Source organism: Myripristis murdjan, chromosome 24 (genome assembly GCF_902150065.1).
Source record: "Myripristis murdjan chromosome 24, fMyrMur1.1, whole genome shotgun sequence".
Taxonomy (NCBI): domain Eukaryota; kingdom Metazoa; phylum Chordata; class Actinopteri; order Holocentriformes; family Holocentridae; genus Myripristis; species Myripristis murdjan.
This window is the reverse complement of record NC_044003.1, coordinates 19,279,915-19,292,104: the sequence shown is the minus strand read 5'-3', so window position 1 is coordinate 19,292,104 and position 12,190 is coordinate 19,279,915. Positions and strand designations below refer to the sequence as shown.

The window sequence follows — 12,190 nt, the reverse complement described above, 5'->3', positions numbered from 1 at the left end:
GTTTGTGGACATTTCATTTTGGTATGCAGCTAACTGTTTGGAGAGGCAACACTGTCTCACAGGAGTTTGTGCACATAACTTAATCTACAGATTTGTATGCATGAACACAAATTTACCTTTTCCTGCATATAGACACAAATTTAATTACTGCCCATGGAAAAAAAAAAAAAAAAAAACTAAATTCTATCATATAAATCTGGGCTTGCAACATGCTGTGAAGTATATTGAGAAAAAGATGATGTTGAGAAAACCTATTTCTCTTGTTGTATTGCAGAGGAGATTCTTTCATTCTTTCTTTCTTCAATGGATATCTTCTCAGAGGACAGTAAGTGCAAAAGCAATCATCTTGATGAGAGGGAAATTAAACCTGCAATTATGCTGTAATGTAGTAAACATCAAGGCATTGATTTTAAAATACTTTATTTCATAAACAATATCTAAATTCACCTTAGGTGGTCACATACACAGTAAGGATATAAAAAGCTGTAATTTGAATAAGAGAAAACAACAAAGAATGGGCATTCCTATCTGGTCCTTGAGTAGCTGCTAATGAAACAGATTTTAGAGCGAAGATGTGGAGGTCTGATGCGATGGGAGGCAGGGTGTCTTAGTGGTTAAAAAGACTGTCCTTCAGCTGGAGGACACAGGCTTATGCCCCCGTGTCGGCAGGCACCCGCAATGCCAAAGAGTCCTTGAGCCAGACACTGAGCCCCTTCCAGCTGCAGGGGCGCTGCTCTGCCACTGGCCCTGACCTCTGACCTCCCTGTAGAGGTGGGGTGCGGGGAGCAAGTGAAGACAAAAGTTTCCCCACAGGGATCAATAAAATATCATCATTAAGAAGCCTGGCTGGTACAAATTCTCTGAAAGAAGCTGAAACAAACTGCATCAGTAAAAGCAGGTTCACATGAAGTTCACATCTGGCTGTTTTGACACGTTTTTTAAAAAATATTGTTGTCAGCTCTGCTACAATAGCAAGAGAGAAAGAGGGATTAATGCTACGTATCTTTCTCGTCTCCTGTTTTATTTGCCACTCATTTTCCCTTTATTATGGATCAGTTATGCTGGAGTTTTTTTTGTTTGTTTGTTTGTTTTAGGATAGATACTGGAGGCAAGCCATCAATATCTCACAAATAGGCTAGACATGAATAAATCAATTTTTATACGGAAAAGACAAGTTAACACATTTTGGTCCGTTGTGTAAATAGCGCTAGAAAAGATTCACATTGTATTCCCCACTTTTAAAACAGGGCTGGATAGTTTTTTACATGTTGGAAGACCTTCACCCGTTTGGCTAGACTAACGTTAAGTATCTTTAACATTGCCGGATATTGCAAATATTGTGCAAGATCATTAACACTATTTGTGCAAAGAATTTGTGCTCTTTTTCTACTATAAAAGCTTTAACATGTTTCGTTTTTGTATGTCTTAAATTTTTATTTAAAAAAAAAAAAAGGTTTCCACACTAGAACGACACTAGGACAACACTAAGAAGTCATCTGCTGTATAGAATACTTTTTCTATAGATCATGATTTGAAATGCCTTCAGAAATGCCTTCTGTTTAAGAATACACCAAAATGCACACGTCACAAAAGCCATTCACATAATATTAACGTAAAGAAAACACACAGGCCGTGGATTGTATGTGCTGTTTGGGGGGAAATGCAGAAAACATTCGCTGACCCGATGTGTTCCTCCAAAGCATGATTTTCTCTTTTCTGTACAGCGTCATCTGTCATTTCGTCCTCCAGTCCGTCTTTTTTCTGACTCACCACTGAAACTAAAGTCAGCGAGACACTGAGGAGGAATCTGTTGGTGAGCTGTGGACGGTGCTTTACCATGCTGTGCTGTGCCTGAGACAAACTGTGCAAACGCTACTGTGCTGTTGGTCCTCTGGGGCGCCGGCGTTGCTACTGTACGCTATTTGCTGTGCGCACCGTGTGACTCCAGAAGAAGATGGAGAAAAGGCTGTGGATGTGTGTGTGTGGTACAAACATTGGCCAGGCAGTGATTAACTCGGGTCTTTCTATGACCAGTCAAACTGTAAACAGTAGTGGCTTTAGTCTGTAGTTTCTATATACAGTATATAGAGGAGGAGAGGGCGAAAAACTGGGTGGGAAGGCAAACCTGAACCGCGTCTCTTCCCCCCGCCTTTGCTTCGAAAACATGTCCTTCCTTCTTTTGGGGTCCAGATGGGAAAGAAGCTTTGACCCCCCCACCCCCACCCCCCTCCCCCAATGGTTTTGGCCTCACAGCTAAAAAGAGTTCATCTTCTTTTATTTGAAATTTCTTCTTTTTGTGTGCAAGCTTTGAATTCCAGACCGAGTCTGCGGTGTATGTATCCAGTTTTTTTCCCTTCTTTTTTTTTTTTTTTTTTTTCTCAGGCGCTGACAGATCAGTTGTTATGAGGTAACCAAGGAGTAGATCATACTGAAACACAAGAAAAAGAAGAAGAAGAGGAAGAAGAAGAAACAAGAAATAGGAAGTGAGTCAACAGTTCTGTGATTGGACGGGCAGACAGATGGTGACAAGGCAAACATTGCTAAAAACAAACTACCGAATCATCTAACGGACTGTTTGAACCAACATTGCATTCAGGAGGGAAAGCATTCAGCCACTAATGTGTGTGCGTGCATGCATGCATAGCGGTTACGTTGTCAAACATTTCATTGATCCATACTTAGTTTTCCGGCTGATTCATCTCAGTATTACTGTCTGAGCCTCTTCCAGATTTAATGGGAAGTCTATTTGTTTACTTGAAAGTTTGAAACTCAAAAGCAGACTTTCATGTTAACATGGGCCTCTCAATATAATAGGACAAAAGATCTCCCACTCTAAACCGCCACCTATTATATAATGACACTGCTAAGGAGTGAATGGAGAATGAACATGCTTTATTTATCTTGGCCACTGAAAGCAGGTTTTATATTTAATGCCACTTTGAAGAATGAGGTTGGATATCAAAGGCAAGAGGTAAGTAAAAAAGCTTCTTGATGACGTGATCTGGTGTTTTATTCACCACCAGGAGATTGTTCTCTTCCTCTTTAGGACAAACACTTGGACATTTTAAAATGTGGCCTGTAGGCCACTGACATGTCATGGCCTTATGCTGTAACCTCTAGTAGTAATCACACACTTAGCATCTTTAAAGTAATCACTTTTTAGGTGTATTTGGTTGCAGCTAGCAAAACCTTTTGGTTCTAAATATTCCATAGTGGTGCCACAGTCCTCAGTAACTACTGTTCATGAATATGCCAGAATCAGATACATACATAAAATAGATTTTTTGTTCTTTTCAAATGAATGTAGTTTACTTTATATCCACGCTTAGCCAGGTAAATTTGAAAATTGTGCATTTGTGCCACACAAGGGCATTTTCAAAAAGTTCTCTGTTCACACTGATGCATTCAACAAGACACAAAAACAGTGACAGCTACTCTACTGGGCGAGCACATTCCTCTGATGAACTATATGATGTTCCTGCTGTTTACAGAGGAGGTGTCATAGCTGCATTTGTCTGTTATCCAGTGTAAACAGATGGTGGCGCTAACTGAGCTGAAGGCAGGATGTCAAAATCAAGACCAAAAAATAGACAAAAGTGTTTCACAAATTCCCTTTATTTCCCTGTCCTCACTACAGTGCTAAACTGACATATTAAATTTGATACACTTTGGATAGAATGGACATTAAAAATGATCTGTTTTTGCTGGTTGAACACACCAGTGGCAACAGAAGGACAAATTGGATAAAAATTGGAAAAAATAAATTAAAATTACCCAGCTCAGAGTGGATATAGGTCATAAGGAGTATTTGTTGAATCAGTTTCAAGATCTGAATCAGAAGTGATCTGAATTGTCTCAATACGCCGATATGCAATCGCCAGCTGAGTGGAAGGACTGAGCAGCATCACCACACTCTAACAGATTTTTATTAGATATCCCTGACCACACAACTGCAAGGAATGAAAGTACAAAATCCCTACACTAAGACCCCTCAAACAAAAAATGCTAAAAATGCTTTTATCATGCATTTTTGGTGCTGACTGCATTAACATTATTACCACGAATAGCATGGGAAAAGTTACTGGAGTAATTTTACAGTTTTAGGTCTTTACCATGGCCTAAAAATGTAAAAAAAAAAAAAAAAAAAAAATCCTTCCTGGCATGTTTCTGCTGTTTTTTTTTTTTTTTACGCCCAACTCATTAAAGTCCCCAGCTGTGGAAAAATGCCACCATTGAATGCACCTGATGAACACCATGTAAAGCAATGAATATGTAGAAAACAAACTGTGAAACACATTCTGGTACAGTCCTGTAATGTGACCCATACTCTGGGTAAAGTTCCCTGATATTCCCAGATTTCACCAGAGAATTTATATAATTCCCTGACCTTTCCTATGAGGATTATGCACAACAACTATACATGAGTAGAAACATGCAATTTAATATCCTCAATAAGTAGCAAAAAGAATCAAATTGGGAAATCAGTGATACTAGTTGGCAAATAATGCTTAGTTAAAGAAAATTTCTGCAATGGACAATAGAGTATTCAATTTTTATTTTGCTCTGTTCTGTTCTATTGTATTCCTCTATTTCATTTGGTTCAGATTTAATGTTTACGATCAAATGCAAAAGGAGAAAATTTGACAAGAGATCCAAAAGCTTATGCATACAACATTTTTTTTCCCACTCACCGTGATACAAGGAGTAATAATGTATGGCAGCTGAGCATGAGGTGTTTGATGTTTTATGAAGCCATAAAAAGTATAGATTAGTACATTCTGCAAACAAGTGAACCTTTTTAAGGAGATGGTTTTCTTTATAATATGATAAAGTCATCTTCAACGAAGTCTGTAAACAGGGTGTGCACCTGGAAAAGAGAGCTCTCTCTCTCATAGTGTCCTTTCCTGCTAAAATTAAGGCTTTGCATCAAAGAACAGCAACAGCAAATATCACAGATTGGGGTTTTAACACTTTGCTCACTGGCTGAGCTGTGACTTGACAAGAACAGAGGAGCACACTGCTGACAGCAAGTCTCCATTCAAAGCATTTGTATTCGTCCATAAGGCCCCTCCAAGCACCTAACACCTCAGCTATCTCTGCTGCTGGCGTGAAGACTAAGTCCACTCTGCTGACGCATGAATATCCATGGACAAAGACCGGAGACAGTGAGAGAGAGAGTGAGGGAGAGAGAGAGAGAGAGAGAGAGAGAGAGAGAGAGAGAGAGAGAGAGAGAGAGAGGAGGGCATGACTCTTCCCTAGGGACCTAACTTCCGACCATTAGGGGCTTTGAGGACGGGATTCATCATTAGTGGATTTACTTGTAGGCTTTTAAACTACAGCTCCTTCCTTTTCCATAGCCTAATTACACATTAACTAAACATAATATATGCTAAAATATGAGTTGTTATAAGAGATGATGCCGCAAAGAGGGAGCTAAATATTGTAATCACGATTATTAATCACAGCTGTCTTAGTTTTAGGCAAATAAATTAGTGCATTTTTACACTATATAATCTCATCGTTTCAGTGGACTATTATTCAAGCTGAACAGATAGAAATACTAGTTTCACTCTCACTGTCTTAACAATTTATGCAGGAAAAATCATTGATATTTTCTTTGGCCACTAATTGATTTTTCCTGGAAACATCTTTCCAAAAACCATTGAAAAAAAGTTGCAGGCAATTTATTATGTTAAAAATATAATTGTTTCTTTTTGATTTATATTTAAAAATATGATGAGGAGGAGTAGAGCAGAAATATATATGTGACGCTCTCAAGGACCCCTGGAAGTCCCTGGGTCCCATTTTGGGAAATACTGGTCTAGATTATGAAAGCTATACCTTGGTAAAACACTGATTTAACTTCAAACTTTCCCTAAAATAAATGGGAATTATGCCATAATTTGTACTAACAAGGAGGAGGCCATACCATTGCACCCCTGCCTCCTATAAACATTTTATATTGCGCGCTCTCCTTTTGTGACAGATGTCGCTTGTTTCCTGTTCCATTAGCTTTAAATGTCTGTTTGGCTAATGAGCCGAGGCTAAACTTGCCAGTGTAATTGGGAGGGTGAGGCCACAGGACTCAAGATTTAATTTCCCATTAAGTGGAGACTGTGAGATTTTAATATATGGATGATGCTAAACAGCAAAAGACTACTCTCTGTGTGCGTGCGTGCATGCGTGTGTGTGTGTGTGTGTGTGTGTGTATGTGTGTGTGTGTGTGTGTGTGTGTGTGTGTGTGTGTGTGTGTGAGTGTGAGGGGCAGGTTTACATGCCAGGGAAGAATGCAGAGAGATGAAGACTTAGAAGAACAGGTTAGACTTTTAAATGGAGGCAGTACAGCAAATCCAGTGCAGGCAGCATCCAACAATACAATCAGGACCAGTGGGTCACATAGAGTGGAGGAGTGCAACAGAAATTCTGTATTCATCCCACAAACAGGAAAGCTATATCAACTCTGTATAATTCTGTATCCCTGTGACAGAAACAAGAGGTTCAGGAGGACAAAAAAGAAGAAAGGTGAGAGGTTAGAGGGTAAAGGTCACACTCTGAGGGACCTTCCAGCAGTCAGGCAGGGCTTCATTTTCATCCAAGATCAGGAGGATCAACTGCTGAGGAAGGAGGCACGGCAAAAAAAAAAAAAAAAAAAAAAAAAAAAAATCACCTGGAATCAAGCTATAATAGGAATTGCATCTGGCTCTCTTAGACCTGGGCAAAATACTTCATTAGTCACCTCATGAATTTACCTCCCTCGAAAGCTGCATTTACAATGGAACTGATGAGTTTGAAAGCCACAGTTTTTTAAAGTGGCAACAAATATATTACAAAATGATTTCTGCTGTGAAAGCAGAACTTAACCTTAACATTATCACAGTATATCCAACTTCATTGGCACCCAAGGTTTTATTTCACCTGCCCCACCCCCGAAAGGTCCCCCGACTGACATGCAAGATTCACCCATTCATCTACATTTTCTTTTTATAAACCAAAAATTAAATCATTTAAAATCTATATCTACATCTATATATTTATATAAAAATAATAGTAAATAATAATAATTTACTACTTCTACTTCTTTCAGTCAATGTTTATAGGCAATAGCCCACTTATTCTTTCTCCACTAATCATTTCTCTCCCCTCTTTGTCTCTCGTGCTCTTTTTCACTCTCCAGGCCTGACGTGAGCTGTCCTTGGTCCTGAAAGAGTGTGAAGCACAATTCATTGTAAACTACCAGTAGTTTCAGACACTTTTCATTCCCAGGCAAAATATGGCTTTGCCTTCGTTGTTAATTGAATTTGAGAGAGAACTGTTTAAGCTGTTTTATGGTAGCTGATAGATAACACAAAGTGCTATTAAATTAGGATTAGTTGCCAAGAAGGCTTCTGGTCATACCACAGCAAAATGTCATTGTTTCAGTTTTTCATTAAGGGAACTGTTTGGATTATTTTTTGTTGAAATGTCCATGATGCTGAAACTGCATAATGCATAATTTTTCCCTCTTTTTTTCTTTCATGTTTTTTTTTTTTTTTTTTTTTTTTTTTTTTTTTTTCCTAGAGGGAGGGGGGGTGGGGTGGAAGGATATTAGCTCTTGAAACAGGCCCCCAGATGCTTAAGGCCACCACTGTATAGCTTTAACATATCTGGAATAGAAGCCAGTTAGTAATGGGATGGAGTAATCTCAAGGTTGCAATTAAATTCAATTTGAAAATATAAAAAAGCCATATGCCACAATGGCTTTGTTCCACTGCAACAGCCAGTATACTGAAGTACTGTATTGGAAAAGTACTTTAACGCTACAATAATACAAAACAATACAAAACAATAATGGTAGGTATATTTCAGTACTTGCAATTTGTAGTATGGAGATTTTAAGTTCTAGCAGTGTTATTGTATACTACCTTTCCATTGGTTAACACCAGACTTACTATATAGTTACAGTTTGTAATTGGCTGGGTGAGCGTTACTAAAGTATTAACAAAAATAAAAACAAAATAGAGTAAAATACAAGGGTACCATTCGATTTAGATACTGTAGCAAACCTTGACTTGACTTCAAAAGGTTGAAACCATCAAGCAAATATATATTTTTGCCCAGGTCTGTTGGATGCCCTTTATGCTTTTGCTTTCATCTTCTTGGCATTGCCAGATGAACAAAATAAAGAATCATACAGCAATTCCAGTGGATCATCTGCACCAGACAAGCTCGACTGAGCACCCAAAAAGGATTTTAAATTGCCCGTCATCCAGGTGTGGAGGTGAGCCAGAGAGACATTGTGTTAAATTGTGTGTGTCTGTAAGGGCATGCACAATTTCATTGTGTGTGTGTGTGTGTGTGTTTGTGTGTGCGTGTGTCTGTGTGTGTCTGTGTGTATGCATCCATCAATGCTTGCATGTAAGATTTTTTGGAAGGGTGTGAAGGATCTTTGGGTTGGGAATTGAGGCAGTGCAAAAGGAGGGTCAGTATCACAAGCCAAGAAAACCCCACAGAGCAGGTTTCAAGCCCATTCACTTCCAATTCAACCAATCTGATGGATAAATCAAAACTAAAACTCAATTAATATTGGATAAATATAAATTATTGTCAGTAGCTATATTTACATATAATGAGAATTCCATTATTAACCTGCTTTTGGGTCAATGCGTGTAAATATTACAACTTGATGATAATGACCCAAGTTTATACTTTATGAGCAACCCAGCTCAACAGGGCATTAGCAGAGATGGTAATGAGTCGTAATTAAAAGTAATTTTTTCTGCTCCATGCAAATGTATTTGGCCATCCACGTTTAACCCGTCTACTCCCTCCCCTGCAAAATGAACTGGTCCAGCAACCAACACAATTTTGAGTGGCAACCCAAAGCTGAAAACAGTTTTGAAGGGTGGATGACACACATTTGTTTGTGATTTACAATTAACATTCTTTCCAGCCATCTTACTTACAAACTGGTAGAACTACTTTCTTTCAAAGAACTGCCGTTCTAGGACGGCAAGTAGTTCCAGGAGTTTGGAAGCACATTAGCTAGAGAGAGCATCCATAATGAATCACAAAGACACTGTGCATCCTTCAAAACATTTTTTCAGCTTTGGATTGCTGCTCAAAATTGGACACCATTGCTGCTCAAAAGTGGACACCATCCTCACTCATTTATTGTGTATGAACATAGCCAGTGTCTTTGTGAAGCTGTAGATAACAGAGGAATCATATTAAGATTATTGAACTTGGACTTGATGGAACTGAAAGTGAATGGACCATCACCCTGCACTGATTAGTAACTCACTGCTGCTGATGTTGCTCGTGTCCTCTGAAACAGCAGATCCAGTCCAAAATGAGCTAGATCAGGACAGCATGGAGTGAGATGGAGAAGCAAGATGATCGAGTTCAAGACGACCGTTCAGTTTACACCCACATGAGCACCGGTGTCCAAGGCAGAACCAAAAAACAGTAGCCAGGTTTACTCCTCATATGTGCCACTCAAATAATGGAAGAATCTAAAATGTTGGCAAATTTGTGAACACCCATTATAATTGCCCATTTTGTGACAATAGTAATATTAGCCCTGGCAAGCCACATTCAACCCAGCTGAGGCAAAGTGACTCTTGGGACACCGTCTTTTGTAGTTAATCAGTCTTAATACTGTAGGGTACCCTGCTCGGTGTCTTCTGGCAATGATAAGTTTATGTGGACAAAGTTACAGCTAGAGACTTAAAATCATCACCCAACTCCTCAGAAATTCATCATTTCCCTCTTTCACTAAAGATTTGTTCCTCAGAGTCATGAGAAGGCTGCTTTCTGCTCCTACAACAATGACAACTTGAATTCATCATCTAATTTTTTGGTATGAATACAGATAAGCTATCTACACAAATCTATTGCTATTATTATAATTATTATTATTGTTGTTTTCTTATTATAATTACTATCACTATACCATGCCAGGAGGGAGCACATTATTGTCTTGCTATTTTAAAATACCACACAGTAACTCATACCTCATATTACAGCTGTAGGTTATAGCCAACATTGTGACATGGATGGTGTATCAATGTGTTGTCAAGAGATTAAATATGTAATTTTCTGAATATTTACAGAAAGGTATTTTGTGCTTAATGCGCTTCAATTTTGGTGAAAAAAAAGAAAAGAAAAACAAGTCAAATCCAGACTCCCTCAGTTCTCAACACACAGTAGAAATACACTAATAACTATATCATTGTGCTGTGTAATGTTGTTTAATTGTATTGGAAATGAAAATGAAAATGTATGTTTCCTCTGCTGACATCAGTGACAGCGGTAGCTGTGAAAACAGGGCAACTTTCTCTTGTAATGACAAAATATGTCCATCTTCATGAATCAATTAATCTAGTACTGATTTTTAAAATCATAATTTTTCATAAAACAAGTCAAAACATATCAGTGAGGTGAGGTCATTTCCAATGCTGACTTTTTCAATGAACTGTATATTTTCTTAAAATAAAGCACATTATCTTGAAGGAATGAATATCCCCTCATAACAAGATATTGTCTTTTGTTTTAAGAAATCTATCATAGAAGTGACACAGCAATGGAAACAAGAAAATCTCACCTCACTGGCAGGTGTTTATAACTTGTTTGAAAAATGATTTTAAGATGCAATTCTAGATTAAATATATTGTAAAGATGTCAAATTTTAGTCTTTTACATAAATACAATATCTGTTATTATTCTATAATAGCAATAGTCATTAACATTGTTCATGATTTTGCTTTTCTACCCGTGTGGTATTGCTGTGATGTAGACATTATCAGAATATAATGAATAATTAACAATGAAGCTACTGCAGAAAAAGACAAGAACAACTTAATACATAATGTGCCTACAAGGATTGGACATTATATGTTGACATGCCCTGTCACAGCATTATCACACACATAGAAGAACAACTCCATGTTAAAGTTGCAATCCTTTTGGTCAAGGGAATAATTTGCCATCAGAAATCATCATCTGAGCTACTGGCTGCTGTGGAAAGCTCTATCTTTAAACCTGCAGCCATGTCATTCAAAAATCTAAGAATAATATGGGAATACTCTTACTGTTAGAGCCACTGGGCTTCACGACTCATAGCTAAAAGCCACATAGCCACGACAGTCCCTCATGGCACATTAATGGCTCATAATATGTAGGTTTTCTCATTCTGAATAATGTGCCAAAGACTGTGGGGGCTATATGGGGGACCACAACGGATCATGTAAAAATTTCTCAAGAATAATGCTATTCTGTCTCCATTCACTGTCATAGTGTAAAAGGGCAAAAAATGTAAGGATTGTACCTTTAAGTGTTTCCTTTGATAAGACCTATTAGAGGGATATTTCCAGGTTCCACACACTGCAACCACCAAACGACACATGGAACAAGAATCCGTAATGATTAATAACATGGTTATTAGACATCGACAGAAACATTGTGTAAATGACAATCAACTCCAGATTTTTTTTTTTTTTTATCACAACCAGAGAAATTATGTAACAATGCACAGGCAGAACAATAATGTGCATTTTCATTCCAATAATCCAAAACGTTATCCTCTCTAGTAGATGTGGCACTTATCCATACTCCAACTACTTTTTGCTAATAAATCCTCTCTGAGGACATTCAAAGTTGCCTTTTATTTTGGCATCTGCTATCCCATTAAGCATTTGTTTGTAATTTTAATGCATATCAGTGGTGTGATGAAACAGATTCTATCAACATCTCATGCAAGTCTCACCATTTATAATGCGAGCAGTATTAGCCCTAATAGTAAATATACATAGCTATATGGACTTGTAGGGTGATTGTGATGGAAATGGTTGCATTACACACCTCTTTGCAATAATATTGCAAACAAATCCTTAAGGGTTAGTGCCAATTTCTGTGAAACAACCTTTTGAACATCCTAGGGAAGTTCACCTGGCCATGTAGCCAGACTAATATTGAAAAAAACAATCGGCTTCAGCTCCCTTTTAGTAGTTGCACTCAGATTTGACTGTAACAAAATATACTATAAGACAGGCTGGCTGATAGCTCATTCTGTGAGAGAATATACTTACTTACCATCCAGACAGGTTGATTCAGTTACATGTTGAGAATAAAGCCATTTTCAGCTCATAACTGAACTTACAGTATTTTGTTACTGTCAAATTGCAGTGTTATGAGGGAGGTGAAAGGCAGGGTT

General features: G+C 38.0%; 1 protein-coding gene across 1 annotated transcript in view; it reads right to left on the bottom strand.

Annotated features, from left to right (window-relative positions):
* Positions 1–2,252: 2,252 nt before the first annotated feature.
* Positions 2,253–12,190, bottom strand: part of cnih3 (cornichon family AMPA receptor auxiliary protein 3) — a 73,492-nt gene continuing 63,554 nt past the window's right edge. Inside the window, 1 exon segment of the mRNA XM_030047279.1 lies at positions 2,253–2,428. Coding sequence (XP_029903139.1) covers positions 2,401–2,428 — 28 coding nt within the window. The 3' untranslated portion in view covers positions 2,253–2,400.